At 43.2% G+C, this 18,299-nt stretch overlaps 1 protein-coding gene across 1 annotated transcript in view; it reads right to left on the bottom strand.

Moving 5' to 3' along the window:
- Positions 1 to 18,086, bottom strand: part of SIAH3 (siah E3 ubiquitin protein ligase family member 3) — a 401,123-nt gene extending 383,037 nt beyond the window's left edge. Inside the window, exon 1 of the mRNA XM_069205403.1 lies at positions 17,612 to 18,086. Within this exon, the coding sequence (XP_069061504.1) occupies positions 17,612 to 17,746 (135 nt within the window). The 5' untranslated portion in view covers positions 17,747 to 18,086. The remainder of the gene's footprint in view (positions 1 to 17,611) is intronic.
- Between the last annotated feature and the right edge of the window lie 213 nt (positions 18,087 to 18,299).

Genomic DNA, 18,299 nt, shown 5'->3' with positions numbered 1-18,299 from the left:
CTCAGGGTCTGGCCCACTACACGTGGAGCAAGAGGGTCCAATCGAAGCAATGACACATCTCTCCTTAGATGGTCTCTAGCTGTTTTGTCCCCCTGCGGTGACTAGACCTATCCTTTTTCCTAGTGATGCAACAATAACATTGGAATTTTGTAATAATAATGACTGTCCTCGCTAGAGACTGTTGCAGATATTATGTGCACATCAATTCCACTACGTAGCCCCAACATAACCTGCAAAGTCCCTTGCGTGTGAGAAGTAGTGGTTTCTCTACAACTACAGTCTTTCAGCTCCAAGTGGTATCTTTAAAATGGAGAATGTTTTGCATTTCCATCGCCCTCCTTTTATCAGGCAAGGGCTTCCACATTTGGAACATAAGGAATGTAAAAGGCATAATTATAGAGGTATAATGAGCAATAGGTGGATGCGAAGCAAAAAACTTCAGCTTCTCTTTATCCATTGATGGCGGAACAGGCGCGCGCCTCAGCGCACCTGGCGCGTTATCTTTTATGATAACAAGGAGCTATTAACTTGTTAGCAAGAATGCAGAAAACCAAGGTTACGCGGTAATGGATGCACAGGGATTCAATTCCGCATCAAGGTGACCTGGGGATGCGTAGTAAATACAGGATCCGATTTTGTTAGGCCGCAGCGGGGGTGGCGGTGGATTTAACCCGGCTACTTGAGGCCATTTCATGCTGCCAACCTCACAAAGGCTTGTTCTTGAGGGAAAAAAGGTGCATTAGACACCGGAAATAAGAGTGGTCCTTCCACTGCCTTTCCTTCTTTTCTCAACTGAGGACTGATTTGGAAGTGATTTGTCTGTTTTATAAGCTTCAGGCCACAGTAGAGTTGGGACTGGGATAGCGGCGTGGAAAAAGGGTGACATTTTTTTAAATCGGCAGCCGCAATGAAAATTGTTAGAAAAGAAGCAATCTCGAAAAATACCTTTGTAGTGCTTTCAAGCTCTGCCCCAAGGAAGCCATAATATTTAGATGTTTCGTGCCAACATAGCACAGAAGCAGAATCAAAGGCACTACTTCATAAAGGCTACCCTGCTTCTTGCATATAAAGTAGGCATGAATTGTTTTTCTTTTTTAATTCATGCGGGGATTCATCACACGTCTCCGTGCTTGCCAAACTCACTGACTACACATAGAGCAATTTATCAGAGGACTTTCTAATACGCGGAACCACCGGCCGAACGTCTTGACGAATGTGCGCCTGGTGGAGCACATCTCCACTACAGATAATTATAAGTACAAGCGTTCTAGCATCTGCTGCTTCATAAAACGTACTAGTCCTACTATATAAGAGCGCTTTGATGCCTATTGGTTTTATGCGCTTTATAAGTTCAACTTCAAATTCAAATACAAATTCCCATAATCTAACATAGGGTGGGTCCAGTGATGGGTTACTGCCAGAGTAGTAGGCGGTAGCCAGCAGAATTAGGCAAAGTGATTGGCCTGATAATACAAAATAAGCCACCTCCCCGAAGGTGGAGGCAAAATGTGTACAGCTTGACAACAGCGCTGAGCCCTTCTGTCACGTGGGCCTTCAGGCAGTGTGTGATCACACTACCAAGGAGTCCAGCAGATCCTTAGAAATGATAGATAGGTGCTTGAACAGACCCATCCACTCAACTATGGTGTCATACATCCACCATGAGGTGTGCCAGGACTGCAAGGTCCAGGTGGGGTGTAAACAGACCAGATAAAGGGGCAGGTATGTAACTGCACAAATTGACAGCCTCCCAGAGATACCAGCTTTCAACATTCAGTATCATCTTTATTGAATCTGTACACTTTAAAAATAACGTTGTGCTAATGACGGAGAGTTGAGCATCAAGCAAACAGAAGTGTGGGGGGACTAAAGGCAGGCACCCTAGTTCTGTAACATATCATAGAATGTTGCCAGTGATTACCCCTAGCAGGAACCTCCCACACTTACTAAAAATGGTCCCATGTCTTGTCAAGACTAGCAGAGCACAAGGAAGTTGACGTTGGGGCCTGGATGTAGTCCAGCGTAGTGCAACACTTTATTCTCAATGCGTGGTGGACCCCTGCAGGAAAACTGAGGTACTGCAAATCAATGTTTTTCACATATGGTCGATCCTCCTTGCAGTCTGTCAGGGGAGATACATGGTGATTCGAAAGCCATCAAAGGGCATTTGAGGATTGTGAAGGAATAACTTAAACCTGCATTTGCAGTCAAAATGCTCTCTGTACTGTCATTAAAATGTAAACCCTCTTAGGAAGATATGCTTATGTTTTACCCCTGCGGAGATCATGGGTATTAATAATTTCGAGGAACTTGAGGAAGGCTGGAATTCTCGTTGCTGTAATAACTGACAGGTTGCACAGTATGAACTCAGGTAATAGTGGTCCTACCAGCATGGACTGAAGGTCACAGCTGCTTGTTTTGAGGAGGTAAGCATCAATGAATGTCTATAAAGTGAATGCTATGTGTAGTTTATATTCTTAACAGATGTCATCACTGACATCAAAGTAGAATGAAGGGGGATTCGGAACGACTTGAGATGGGTGGAGGTTGGAGGAAGGAACTGTTGTAAGGATGGCTTAGCTGTTATACCCTGAATACTAAAATAAATATCCTTTCTACAAGTGTGTCGTGGTTGATAGATATCTGTTACCTAATATTGCTCAATTACTTATGATGATAGGAGATGCAAAGTTATTCAGTACTATTGATCTTGCCTCCACATATCATCAGATACGGCTATCTAATCTATGGACCTTACTGCTTCCATAACACCATTTGGTATGTTCAGATATACCAGACTTCCTTTTGGACTAATTTCGGCTGCATCTGTTTTTCAAAGAGTCATGGAGAGAGTTTTGAAAGCTTTGGAAGGAGTCTGTGTATACCAGGACGACATTTTGGTGTATGCAAAAGTCAATGATGAACATGATGCAAGGGTCAAAGAAGTGTTAAGGAGGTTGTGTGATCATAATTTGACTATAAAGTTAGAGAAATGTAAATTTGGCACAAACACCATTTATTATTTGGGCCACACCATAACAGGTGAGGGTGTCATTTCAAAGGCTGATCTTGTAGATACTATTCAAGAGATGATTTCTACCACTACTAAAGAAGAACTCATGCACTTTCTGGGAATGGTAGAGTATGACTATAAATTTGTTAAATGTTTTGCAGAAGTTACATACAACATGAAGGGTCTCCTAAAAAAGGTACTAACTTTGTATGGAACGATGAGTGTGAGAAAGAATTTGAGGCGATCAAAAGTAAGTTAGCCATAGTTCCCAGACTTAAGAACTTTGACCCAAAAAAGAGTTCCATCATTACCACTGATGCCATCCTCAAAGGTTTTGGGGCAGTCTTAAAGCAAGGTGGGTGTGGTCCAGAAAATACCATTATGTTTTTGTCAAGAAGTCTTAAAGTCTCAGAATGCAGATATTTTATAATTGAAAGGGAAGCCCTTGCGGTGCACTATTATGGGGTACTACTTTCACTGTAAGAACTGATCACAAACCTTTGTGAGAAGTATTCAATAAGAAAGGTATTGACTCTATTTCATCTAGAATATCTAAATGAGTGGTTGATCTACAAGAGTATAGCTTCGAGGTAAAATACATCCTGGGAGTGGAAAATGTAATTGCAGATACTTTGTCTAGGTTGGTAAGTTAAGACAAAACTAATCATCTAGATAATAATTTTATTGACGACTATACAAATTTTGTTTGTGAACTTGATTATGAGATAATATCAGAAGATAAATGGCGTGAAGGAGTAAAAGAAGATTCAACTCTGCAAAAGGTAATAGATCTCATCAGTCATGATTGGAAATACAAATGCCAGGGTGGAGAACTGTGTAAGGACTTTTGGTTGGTCAAAAATCAGTTGGCAGCAAAGGATGGCTTGCTGTTAAGTGGCACTAGATTAATTCCTCCAGTCAAATTAAGGGAAGAATTAATTAATATAGCTCAGAGGTGTCATTTAGGCATCTCTACAAAGAAGGAAAGGTTGCGGTCCAGTTATTGGTGGCCAGGGATGGACATACAAATTGAACGTCTGGTGAGAGAATGTATGCAATGTGCTCTAAGTGGAAAAAGCTTGAAACCAAAAGTTCAACCAATGGTAATAAGGAATTGTCCTGATAAACCGTGGTTGCATTGGATATTATAGGACCCATACATGGAAATGGTTAATCAAACTATGTCATAGTTGCAATGGATATGTTGTCCCGCTGGCCTGAAATATGTTTCTTCAGAGGCATTGAAACACAACATGTCATACATTTTCTAAAAGATCTCTTTATAAGAGATGGTATCCCTGAAACATTACTTACTGACAATGGAGTACAACTAATTTCCAAGGAAATGGAAAGGTTTCTTCATCGTTTTGGTATCAGACACAAGAAATGAGCTCTATATCATCTGGAATCTAATGGAATGGTAGAAAGGTTTAATTGAGTATTGAAAGAGACCATAGCCTTAGCTAAAAATGACAGCAGGAATTGGCAGGAGTCGGTCATCAAGAGAGTTTGGTGTATACAGGTTTACACCTCATACAACCACAGGTGTGTCTCCTTTTGTGTTGTTTCGTGGAAGACATCCCAACACTGTGCTAGAACCTTCTTGGGATAATACATATTTGGGTAGGGAAGAACAGACAGAAGATAAGCAGTGGAGGGGGAGAGAGTCCTCTAAAAAAAGTAATAGCAAGTTATATTTTGATCAAAGTCATTCTGATAAGGTGACTAAAGTAAATGTAGGTGACCTGATTATGATAAGATGTCCTGGTTTACAGACATGTGGAAACAAGATGTCTAAACCAATGAGAGTTATCAAGGTTTTCACCAGTGCCATCAGAACTGATGATCATCTTGTATGGAATCTCAACAGAGTGGTTTTGTATAAAGGTACATTTTTGCAGGATACTGAAGTAAAGAACATTATTGACTCACGGAAGGTGGAAGATAATGTCTCCATCAGTAAGAGTGATGGTGTACCGCCAAGGAAGTCTGGCAAAAAGGTGCAAAGTCCTGCTTATTTAAAAGACTATGGGGGTTATTCTAACTTTGGAGGAGGTGGTAATCCGTCCCAAATGTGACGGATTTACCACCAGCCGTATTACGAGTTCCATAGGATATAATGGACTCGTAATACGGCTGGTGGTATATCCGTCACTTTACCGTCACTTTTGGGACGGATTACCACTTCCTCCAAAGTTGGAATAACCCCCTATGTTTCCTTTCCTTTCTGTTGCCTCCGTATAAATTTCAGGTTAATTTTCTCTCTCGTGTGTATATGAAGTGTCTTGTTTAGTCTTATTTCTTGTAAAGCAGTGTTTTAGTCCTCTCAGTCCTGGATGTATTTAAGTCTGTATTGAAAGGAGGGGGGTATGTAGTATTCTATTCTTGACAGATGTCATCGCTGACATCAGAGTGAATGAAGGGGAATTTGGAACAAGTTGAGATGGGCGGAGGTTGGAGGAAGGAACTGTTGTAAGGATGGCTGAGCTGTTATACCCTGAATACTAAAATAAATATCCTTTCTACATCACTACAGACCCTGAACTATCTTTATTTCACTATGTAATTGAATTTTTCAGCAAGAAGACATCAGACACCTCAAAAATGCATTTAAGAATACCAGAGGGGTCAAAACAATATTCATTGGAAGTATAGCTCCCACTATGCAAATGCTATAACTTCTCTAAAATCCCTGAAGGTTTGCTTTTATATATAAATAGACTTTATGAGAAACATCTGATAAAGTAACACACAAAGGATTACGTTTTCATTAGATTACCTGCAGATTGGTGACCACTTTTGAACATGGTTTGAAAACTGGTTATAAGTTAGGGTTCAAAAGATAACGATCAATGGTAATCAATGGTGACATTCTGAGTGTTTCAAGGAGAGATTCATACATGGGATGGGGCAAGTGCTTTATGACATAGGAATGATGCAAAAAGGAATGAAAGGAGCAATGTTTACATCTTTGCTATCAGTACTCAAGTGACTGAACTAACAATTTTACAAAGATGGATAGACTGATATCACAAATAGTTCTGACCACACTTGAACTAAAGGGAGACCAGAGCGAATCACCATGATGTGGATAAGGGGTGTTTAGTTAACTATGACTATCCATTTCAATGCAAATTGAATGCAGGCAACAATGAGCGAGTGCATAAAGAAAGGATCTGGGGGTTCTCAAATGGAGGTAACCATGAGTACACGGACCTAAGTTGCATCAAAAGTCAGACTGGGAGCTTCTTGCATTAAATGGGTATGGGCTTGTGAGGTACACAAGTCATTTTACTAATGCACCAGCTCCTGGATAGGTCATATTTGACATCATTTATGAAAAACTATTATTCTTGAATTGGAAAATGGGGGAGTGGTTGTTGGAAAATGGGGAATAATTACTACAAAAAGTTTTTTTTAGGAACACCTATGGAGGGGTTTAGCGAGGCATATCCGTGTACAAAATTATGCCTACAAATGAGTAAGAGGAATGCAATTCACAAAAGTAACACCAACATATACTACAGCAGAAATACTGACAAAATAGGCTAATGTCAACTCTAAAAAAGCCTTCGGATATGTCAAGTACAACAATTGGGAATTCAAGAGTACTGCAACAAAGCTCCGTAGAAATTAATAGATGCAGTGAATAGTATTAACATTAACACCACATGGGAATAATATAAAATAATTTCTTTTAAATTTAAATTATAACTTCTTTAAGAAAACTATTATTTAAAACGTTTGTAATGATTTTTTTCTAATTGTACATTTTATTTTGTAAAAATAAATATAATTTTATTTATATATTATTTTAAAATACAAATATTGTTATAATACGAAAATGTTCATTTCATTGAGCATTGATAACTTTATTTTAAAATAAAAATGTTGTGATAATATGTTAGAAAATGTTCATTTCATTCAGCATTGGTGACTTTTTTATTAATTAAAAATATATTTATAATGTACAAGTAATTTATTTCACAGCTTATAACCAAGCCTCAAGCACATGCAACACATCTGCGTGTGCAAGGGTGAAGGTATTTAAGAGGAAGGACTTTCTGGCAGCCATCCTCAGCTGAAAGTCACTGCAACAAATGTATTCCACTGAGGTTGTATGGAAGCAGACCAAGCAGATCCTTGTACTGATCAAAAATAAAGGAAACTTCGCGGCATATTGGCTCTTCCACAAAGTTATTTTTTCTTTTAAGTGTAGTAGAATGCATCCTAGATTCTAGAGATGGTGTGTTGTGTCATGTGACTGGAAGAGCCCAAAGAGAAGAGTGGATGAATGAGCGTGTCATTTTTCTTTTTTCTTTCTTTTTGTTTTGCTTAATGTATGTGAGTTCTGTGAGTTTTTGGTCAGGTGTGCGTCATTGTTCTTCCATTCAGAGTTCTCTGCCCTGAGGGCGGAGATCTCTTCCAGGGATTCAAAAACTCCCAAAACAGCAGTAAAGTTACTTGTAGTAGCTGTACTGTTGTAAATGTGGTCATAGAAGGCGCCACTTCCTCAGTTGAGGGGTGGAGACTCCTAACTTTAAACCTAGGTGGAGACTGTAGCACTACGAGGGCTGCAGGCGCTTATCTTACGCCACTGATAGGACTAGGTCCTCAGGTGTTTAAACAAAGGACTTTGGTGGAATCCTGATATCACAGAACTTTACACTTCTCTTCTTTGCTGGGAGACAACCCTCTTACCTTTGAACGACTGACAGAAATGGTGAACAGTTGCAATTTCTTGATAATAAGCTGAAATACTGTGGATGTGGCAGAAGCCCAGACTGTTCAATAAGTAGGAGGGCAATAACAGAGAAGAACATAATTGTCAGTCAAGCGGCCCTGAGGGCAACATGTATAACATACACATTGGAATAATAACAATGTCATAGCAAACACAGATCTGGAGGTTAAGGTTCAAATTCTTAAACCTTTTTTGTGCAGATAAGTTAAACTTAGATGAAAACAAAGGTATTACTGTGGCTGAAAATTTTAATTGTTTATGTAAATGCACTTATAGAGCGCTTAGGAACCCTAGCGAGGCATTGAAGCGTTTTTTCTGCGAGTACCATGCTACCCCGAAAACCAAAATTGTTTTCTGCTTCATAGCAGTGCACCGTGGCCATTTTGTAGGGTGTAACGCACTTCTTGGAGTAATTTGCTGTATTAATAGATTTTCTGAAATCAAAAATGGGGTATCCGTGGCAGAGCAATGAGTGTTGTTCACAAGGGTATGCCAGGGGCGGTAACCATTCAGTGAACATTCACAAAGTTGCAACTTCGTAGGTTTGACAGAGTGTGAATGCCATTTCTGCACTGAGTTTGCAGTGCAATGGGTTTGGGAATGTGCATATCCACCATCATTTTTTGAGGGCTCGGGATAGGAATTTCTTCACATAGAGTTTTTCTCATGTGATGAAGAAAATGAAAAAATGCATATTGGCTATGGATATTCCTCTCTTTGGACAATCCCCAGATGTGGAGTCATGTTTGACAAGGATACTTCAGAGAAACCACAAAGGTCGCAGCTTCATTTGGCTCATAAGAACAAATATTGTCAAACCCAGACGGTCTTGCTTTGCCAATGTTCGGAGAGCAGCATTATCAGCTTTGCAATGCCTGACTGGGCATGATAAAAGGATATAGAAAGCAATGAAAGCATTACTTTCTTTAATTTCAAGGTAGCAATAATCTTGCTTCATGCAATCTGTGTTGCATCATCATGTGCATTATTTTCATTGCCATGCTGTATGATGTGATGACAGAACTTATGTTGCATCACACAATGCAGCAACCATCTTGAAAATATAAAATAACAATGTTTCCATTGTTTTCTATATGTTTAACGCAGTCGGTCGCCACAACTGGCTTCAGTAATAATGGTGGTGTTTAAACCCAATAAAGACTACCACCATCAAGAGGGACAGCACTGGATGGACAGTCGAGCGAGACACCATCCAGGGCACCTCCAACGGCTGCCATCAGGTTCTCGGTGGAATGTGGACGAGCACTGGAAGAGAGCGTAGGAGAGGGGAGACAGGTTAAGAAGAGCATTCAAGGAATCACCAAGGGCTCCATCCCGTTCCTTGAGAGCCACTGAAGAGCATAGGAAGGTAGGGCAGGAGACGAGATTTGGGTTGATTCAGAATGAGATCACAGAAAAGACATTTCTGTGTCTCTTCTTCAAACAAGCAAGCCCACAACTTCTTAATGTGAGATGAATAACTGTTACCTTACCAGCATCGGTGTCATTTTTCTCTCCAGCATGCTCCCGTCTTGTGTAAACATTCTGAGTGGAATTTACTTTGAAGTTTCGGAATTCAGGGGATCGGGGGACTCAGCCTGTGTTAAAGTTAACATAAATTTGTGTTGACTGTGCCTTACAGCCATCTGACAAACATCTCTGAAGCACTCATTAAAAAACACTACAGTCCATCCACCGGGTCTCGAAGATGGAAGATTAAGTTGAAACAGTGGCAGGGGAGAGAAGCAACTACAGGGGAAGGAGGGGGTTGAGAGGGAAAAGGAGCAACATGGACGGGATATGGGTGTGCCTGAAAATACAAGCACTCATGTGGAGTGCTAGAAAACGAAGACAAAAGTAGCTTCAAAAACAGAAGTGGTGGAAGGACACAAGTATTTGGTCCATGCTCCAGGGGAGGGACATTGATATGACACACAGTAGAAAAGAAGAAAATGCAAGCCATGTTCAAGCTAACCAATGGTAAGCCTATGGGCAGGCGATAGCCCACTAACTATAAACAATGGGGCATATTTATAATCTGTTTGCACTGAATTTGCATAATTTTTTTTACGCAAATTCAGCCAAATCTATCTCCATATTTATATTTTAACATTAGACACGTCTAGTGTCAAAATATAGGAGTTTGCACCATTTTTTGGATGCGTGCACCTACCTTGCGTCAATCAGATGCAAGGTAGGCGTTCCTATCTAAAATATGGTGCTATCCCCATAGCCTCATATTTATCCCTCAGTGCTAAAATGATGCATGGGTGGGAGGAGAGGCCATTATTTAACGCCTGGTCAGACCGGGCGTCAGGGGACCTGTGGACCCATTCCATGGGTCCACAGGTGCCCTCCCCAAGCCCCAGGAACAACCCCACCCACACCAGAGGATGGGGGACCCCATCCCAGGTGAGTAGGGTAAGTAAAGGTAAGTATTTTTTTTTAAATTAAGTGCCAACGGGGCCCTACCTTGGGGCCCCCTGCATGGCAAAGGGTGCATTGGCCATGCCCAGGGGACACTTGTCCCCTGCGCATGGCCATTGAGGTAGTGGGCATGACTCCTGTCTTTTTTTTAGACAGGAGTCATGTTTTTTGTGGTTGTGTGCCAGGAAATTGCTCTAGTCTGGTTAGAGGCATTTTCTTGCCTCTTACCAGGTAAACATCATTTTTTGATGCACAACCCACTTCTTCCCTACCACCACCATCACCCAGCTAGCATCTTCTTTTAAGTTTAAAACCTTAGCCCAAGTTTAGTTCTGGCTTGCGCCATTACTTTAATATGGCTCCCGGCTGGCGCTGTAGAATGGTGCTAGGCGGCGCTATACTTTAAACTGCATTTGCACAGTTTTGCAGCAAAAAGTATAAATATGCCCCCACCTGTCTTGAAAAGACAGCACATGAGTTGTTAATGCAAGACCTAAAAAGCAGGAACTTGAGATTGACAAGAAAGTCAAGTAATCATAAGCAAGAGCTGCATCTATTTATTATTGCATACAGTGCTGACTTGGACAGACAGCTGGTGATGTCGATAGCAAGACCACAAAAAAAGTGCAACTACTCATGTCATAGATGTAAGCATCTACCTGCTGGGTTCAACTATTTTTTGTGAAATGTGCGGTGAAAAAGGGCTTCTTCATGGCTGAGAACAGCTGTCAAATATTGAATATTGCTGGCCCCATTGGAATAAGACTTATTGGTTATCATATCAGGCATAGACTATCACAATTCATATAATGAAGGAATCTCGAGTTATAAAGGCACATGAACAAGCCTATGCATGCTCTGAATTCAGCAGAGGCTAATGAGTGTCCTGACATACAAACAGCCGGGGAACTCAACTATATGATAACACATATCCATCTGAAGATTGTTTATATTACAATAACTAGTAGAGTGTGCGATGTGCTGCTCTAGCCATAAAACACATTTACTGAAATTTAATCTAAGCAGCCACAGAGCAGGAATGGATCAGAGCACCTAAGAGAACTTTCATATGGTATGCTGGTGTCAGATACACACCCCTCCAGAGGCTGAGCTATGGTGTTGTCCTAGCATAGTACCATCCCAAGATGGCTCTTTCTGGAGAGGGCTGCAACATAGAGGTCTATCGAAGAAATTCTGAGCTATGAGAGTTTACACTAATGTCCAGCTGCTCACAACCCTGCCAAGGCTAAGCTCTGCTATTTTCCTAGCCTTGTATCATCCCAAAATGTCTCTCCCTGAAGAGCGCTGCAACATACAGGTCAACAGAAGGTAAATTGAGCTACCTTAGGCTACACTGGTGTCCAGCTACTCACAACCCTCCAGAGGCAGAGCTCTGCTGTTCTAACCTAATACCAACCCTAGATGGCTTCCTTTGGAGAGCGATTTTGTCAACAAGCTGATAGAAGAAACAAGGATCTGTAAGAGAGTATACTGATGTCCAGCAACTAAATACCCACCAAAGGCAGAATCACAATGTTCCAGTGGCAGGGATCTGCTGTTGTTCTAGACCAGAACCACCCCAAAATTGCTTCCTCTAGCGAGCACTCCTACAGATAAATCAACAGAAGACAATGTGGAGCTATCACAAGTTACACTGGTACTAAGATAGTCACAGCCTCCAGAAGCAGAGGAATTTTGTTCTCCTAGCCTTTCATCACCCCAAGATGGCTCCATCTGGAAGATGTTACTGTCCACAAACTAATAGAAGGAAGACAGAAAGCATTGCCAACTTTTGACCCACGTTATGCAATTATTTGTGCATGCAATGGTTTACATACTTCACTGTACGCATGACTTGTGTATGGTCAACTTTTCAGCATGACTGAACCCTAAAAGGTCTTTACCAGCTAATAAGGCGTGTCCTCACAAGTGAGACATTCTGTCTGTAAAACAAGAGCACCAGGGACATGGACACACCCTCACATTTTACCTCTTTTGGACTATTTCTTTATTTTGAAATTTTGTAAGGTTCTGCCCTTCACCTCGTATTACTTAAGTGCACTGCCCATACTGGGTTAGAGGAAATTATGAAGAGGCCTATCCCGTGGTTAAAGTGAAAATATTGCTGAAAAGAGTACATTATTCTGCAAGTAAATTACATATCAAATATAACACACACCTTAAATGAAAAATGACTGCAAGTTAGAGTAATCAGTGGTAAATGAAAGCTCAGTTTGTTAATATGATTGCTGCGGATGTTTGTGTGGGTACCCAGACCCTCAGAGAACTAAATCCTGGGTGGCACAGTGGAGAACAGAGTGCAGTTAGAGTGCTACGAAGTCCTACTACAAGCTGATGCCAATGTGAATGTGCAAGTCAATATTTTACAATTATATTGGTCACAATAGAACGTTGCCTCAATATGTGCAAAGAGATTTAGGGCCAGATGTATCAAAGGGGTTTACCCATTCTGTGTCTAAGGGAATATGTGTTTGTACATATGGCCCTTAGCGTTTAAAATAAAGCAAGTGCTTTCCAAAAATATGCACTTTGTAATATGCAATTAGGGTGTGCCTTGTGCAAACTTTCTTCATAGGTTTCCACTAGACATGTCAACTCCAGAGTTCCTCTGGAAACCCCCTTAGTCTGGCACCTGAAGCCTCAAATGGCTTCAACAATTATACCCATAAAGTGGCTTCCAATTGGCTGTTAGATTTTCTCATTAACTAGTAGCATACCAAGAATACATCAGGCCCTGGTGCAAGCAAGAAAAAATGGCTCCTTTGACTGTTGTTGGGGTACTAAAATACAGCAATTGTCAGGGATGAATTGACCCCACCCCTCATGGCTTTGGGCACCAGTGTCACTGCAACTGTTGCACCAATAATAGCTACGCCTTTGTCAATAACCAGTTTCACGCACATACATTTCTTTCAGGTAGCAATGAAATCTTGTTTCTACTTACTTTGGCAGTCTGCTGCTACCTTGGCCTCACAGTATACAAGACCCCCCCTCCCTTCCTTTCCAGCCAGAGGTACATTAAGATTCACATTAACCTTGGAAATGCATCTGTTTTTTTAACATAAAGCCATGGTCAACAAAAAGTAAAAACTGTGTTGGTAAAATTGAAAAAGATTGGGAACAGTGTTGGCAATAGATCCCATCAGCTTCAACCACTGAATCTATCTCAACTTAACATTCCTAAACTCCATTGTTTGAATCAGCTTGGGATCGGAGTGATTTTCTGTTTACATATGGCTCGCTGTGGACCATCATTGATTGCAACTGCATGCATCAAAAATAATAGCCCTTGTTAACAGAATGTATAAAAAATCAATGATTAAATTAATTAATAAATTAGCTATATTGCATGTCTCTTTAAACTAAATTATATCAAGGCACTTCCTGGTAAGGTGAGGCGGGGTCACAGAGGCTTTATAGGTTTAAAGATTATAGTGCTGTTAAGAAATCCACGCTGTTATTATCTGCCTGAATGGCATGTGTTTTATCGACCTTGAAAGGATGAGACACTAAGGGGCTGATTACAGGTATGACGATCCTAGGACTGCCATACCTGGGGTGGTGGGCCGACCACCAGATTATGATGCTGGTGGTCAGACTGCTACAAGACCACTGCCACCTCTAGGATCTTGGATCCAGACACGTTGGTGGTGGAAAAAGCCATGGTCAAGAACAGCGGTACTGATGTTGCACTGCCATGCTGATTGCGACTTGCCTTTCTGCCAGCCTTTCCTTGGGTGGGGCATGACCATGAAAAGGCCAGTGGAAAGGGAGAGACGCGGCCACGGCGGGCTGTACTGCTCATGCCCATGTCATGGACACTGGAGAGGTCCCCCTATCAGCACAGTCAGAATGTGCACTGTCTGCAATGGCAACAGTGCGCATTCCGACTGTGCTGGCGGCACAGTAGGGGTCGCGGCATTCACCTCGGCACTCCGTTAGAGCCACAGCCAATGTCGCTGCACTGTCTCCGCTGTCCGGCCCTGCGGGATCCTCATAATACGGTGGTCGGGAGGCCGCCGGCTTAGCGACATCCTCCCCTCTGCCATATTGTCCAGCGGTCCGACTGCCCACTTCATAATCAGGCCCTAAGTCTGTCCCGCCTGCGCTCCAAGCATTTGCCTGTGTGTGCCACTCATATTCTTGCAGTAAGTGCATTGACGCATTGAGCTGTCTCGATGCACGAACCAGTGCTGCTAGCACGACACATTTTAATCACTCCAATCACGTCTCCAATCGAGCACTCGGTGCCTTTGTCTTTCTGTTGATTTATTATAATTCAAATCACATGCGTATATGTTGCATAACTAACCCACTCGCGTGGTAATGTGCACGAGAGAAATCACGTGAGAATGAGGTTGGCAGGACTTGGAAGAGAGTTCGCCAGGCTCGGCTCTGGTGCTGCTCAACAGATGCTACAGATTTATTATACAGTCACATTCAGTGTTCGCTGCCTGCACCTCCAATAGAGCATATCACAGCCCCACGGCTTCCGCCGCTTGTAATCAGCAGAACGTCTACGTCTAAGCACTGCGACGCCACATGTAGAAACTATATCATTAAGTTAAGGACCGACATTTAACACTCTCACGCTCTCTCAACCAAACACTTACGTCCGCTTGGAATGGCTCCGGGACGTCTGAGCGCTGCGACGCCGCACCAGTGGAAGTTAAGAGCTACACGCATGCTAGAAACTCCATCATTAAGTTACAAATCTATGTTCCGGTATTAAGGCATAGGTAATGCCCCCGTCTTCGTCATGAGATCATGACACTGACTAAACTATGTATGATAGCTTATGTCACCAGGTCCCCTCAAGACAATGCCCTCTGGTAGAGACTGTCGCTCTCTATCGGCGGTAATTAACAACAACACTGCGCAGACATTCCTATAGTCATAGCGCTGGCAAAGTGAGAACAGTTCAGTCGAAGAAGCATTGGGCTGGCGGTGGCCCGATGCCCACAGTTGAGAGGAGTCGTGCCAGCTGGGCGGATAAGGCATGCCACGCTTAAACTGACATGCTGCCATCCCGATCGATGAACTTAGGTCGACATTAACATTCAGAGGCCTTTTAGTATGGTATCGGAGCGAGGTTTCCCTGCAAGCAGCTGTTAGACCAGAGAGAGCGTGGCCGTTCCGGCAGCCTGGCCCGGGCTGCAGCAGGCTGTAAAGATGCTTTTACAGTAATAACTCGCGGTTGGCATCTGAGGGCGGGAACAAAGCGCAGCATGAAGCACGGGACCGCTGTGTTTACACCGCAAAGCCACCCCAAGCCATTACAGAGAAAATGAAACACGGCGACGTCGTGATCTGAGGCCGCTAAGAAAACATGTCGATGTCTGTTTAGCAGCAAAGCTGATTGCGAGGGTAATACCCCCTCCGAGGGCACGTTTTTCTTTTATGTATGTTCCAATATAAGGGGATGTTCTCTAGTGGTAAAGAGACAGAAGATCGTTTTAGTGGAAGTAACATTCCCAACCCCAAGAAGCCGTGTGATCTTGGGCTTAGTAAAGGCATCATATCAACCTTTGTGGATTTCTTATTTTATATATTTTTTTAAAGTTGTTTCAAATTCACTCATGTTTCACCCGCACTTAAATAGCACAGCGCGTCACATAGTCACCGCTAAGTGCTTTCATGATTAGAAAAACAATGATTATAGTGCTTAACGCCTCAGATTTCAGCCTGCTGTTAGGAGCTATCGTTTCGTCAGATGAAGTATGTGATGTTTTAAATCGGCAGCCCAAGAGCACACACTTTCGTGTCAAGTTGAAGAAGCCAGCATTAGAACCTGCATCTTACTGCTCGGAAGCATCTAGTGTAGCCACCATACCAACACACATTCAGCATTCCTCCTGACAGAACGGCGCTATATCAATGGCAAGCAATAAATCAGAACAACCGTAACTTTTTATATACCTTCGCCACCCCCTCCCTCCCACCAGCGAACACAGTCCCCATCAATACTTGTCACACAAGATTAACTGAACGCGCAGAAAGAACTAAAGTTAACAGCGCCGCTGCCGACTTTCAGCAGACGGCTCACTCCAAGCAGGGGGCGAGAGAGAGAGAGAGAAAGGAGTGATGTACAGTGCTCTTCCGCTGTGAATGGGGGCACAGATGTTTATGATTTGATGCACCCGTATCACTATCATACGCAGGCAGTCATCCGAGGAAGCCAAGAGAGTGACAGAGTAGACTGGTCACCCACAGAAAATGCCTTCTGCCAACAATAGCCGTCAGTTACTCAAGTTAGCGCAGCGTCAGGTGATTCGGTGCAATTTAGCGCTGCGAATGCATGGATTTGGCAAATAAGGCACTCTCTTCAGTATCGTTTTCGGTCATGCAGGCACTCAAAAGAACTTTAGTAAATGAGGGGCGAATGTACAAACGTTTTCCAGTGTACATAGGTTCACCGAAACGGTGTGGCACCATGTTTCCCTGCTCACTAGTGACATCTCACATTGCCTTAGTCCCACTTGAACCCCTGAACAGCCTCCATTTTGCTGCTGATGGACTAGAGGATAAAGAGTGCAAACTGAGGAAACTAAACATGTTCCTTGCATCCTTACTTCTCGTCGCTGCGTCCGTGACTCATGATGCCAGATGAAGGAAGAAAATACTATGGATCCTGCTACCCTGTTCCCACTGACTGACGGCCATGTGCGTTCCTGTTTACAGCGGCCGTCCGCCGGGTTACACAGGCGCCGAAGCACCGCACCTGAAGAGAAGCCGCAGACTGAATGTCCGTCAAATACACGTTAAGCAGTGTTGGACTGGCCTGTCGAACAATCTGGAACTACCAGATGAGCCGACTTGTAAGGAGTGATGTGTGGGTCGTATTTTTTGGTCCCGTGGGCTTTGACAGGACCGCACAAATGAGCCCACACACTAGTCCCTTCAAACTGGCCCATTTGACAGTGCAGACTGTTTGACAGTCCAGCACTGACGATAGGTGACAGAAATACCACCTGTGGATTCTCCTCCGCCTTTAACACTTCAGAAATCAGAGGAATGTCCATTAACACAGGCCCCAAGTCCAATCCGACCCCAGGGCCCCAGAGAAAGGCACCTTCCTTCATTAAATGACCCTTAACCAATGTCTAAGCATCTCATACTTTCTCTAGCCCTCCCAGCTCCATTAAGGTCGTTCCAAAATGTGTCACCTTTACTCATGTTACGCAGTTACAGTACTCCCTGCTTCCAGCCACGAGTGTACAATAGAAGAAAGTATGTGCGCAGACAGACACTTGTCAAAACCCTGCTTAGGTGCCAAAGGACATTCTTTGAAAGTGCATACTGTTCACTAGTTAGTCACGCATCCTGGGCACCTTGCCCCTCCCCCCGTATTATAGAGTTCAAAGCTCACAGATTAAAAATAAACATGCTCGGGAAGGCACACTCACCTTCAGGCTGCGCGTGGGGTTCACCACACAGACAAGCTGCCCTGCGGCTGTGAAGACTCTCTTGGCTTTGTAGTGATGAAACCTGAGGTGAATGAGGTCCAGAACAGCTCCAAAGCACTGAGTGAAGAAAAGCATCACAACTTTTTTTCGGCGCACCCCCCTCTCTTCCGAAGAGTCAGATACTCCAGGTCGTGTTCCCTCTTATCGGGCTAACCGCACATAATCTTCCCAGATCGAGCAGGGCACAAAACTCGCAAAGTCCCACGGACTTCGCCTTCAAACGGCAGTAACGCCCTGAGGTGAGGGTTGAGCAGCAACCATGGCGTTTACTGTATTCTCACCTACAGAAAAGAGAAACTTGCCTGGGAAGGGTTAAGGTCAGCAGCTGGATGACCGTCAGACCCTCCAAACAGTGCAGCCTGGCTGGCTGCGAGCACTGCACTCCCGTACAGCCTGCTGGCATGCCTTCATATCCATCACCAAAATAAAGATGCTTAGTATCCTGCAGCAGCGCACCGACCAATCACACGCTCGGAAGTGGTCTCCTGAAAGGACGGAGACAGCCAATCAGGAGAGCGCTCCCCGCCTCCTCCCTCCCCAGCTCCCTGATGAGTGGAGCCTGGTGGAGAATGTGTTATTGAGTATTACCATAGATCAGCACGCTGCATTTATCGTGTGATTACCGCCA

The sequence above is a fragment of the Pleurodeles waltl genome, chromosome 8 (genome assembly GCF_031143425.1).
Source record: "Pleurodeles waltl isolate 20211129_DDA chromosome 8, aPleWal1.hap1.20221129, whole genome shotgun sequence".
Lineage (NCBI taxonomy): Eukaryota > Metazoa > Chordata > Amphibia > Caudata > Salamandridae > Pleurodeles > Pleurodeles waltl.
Note: the sequence above shows the minus strand (reverse complement) of the source record. Positions and strands in the feature narration are given on the sequence as shown.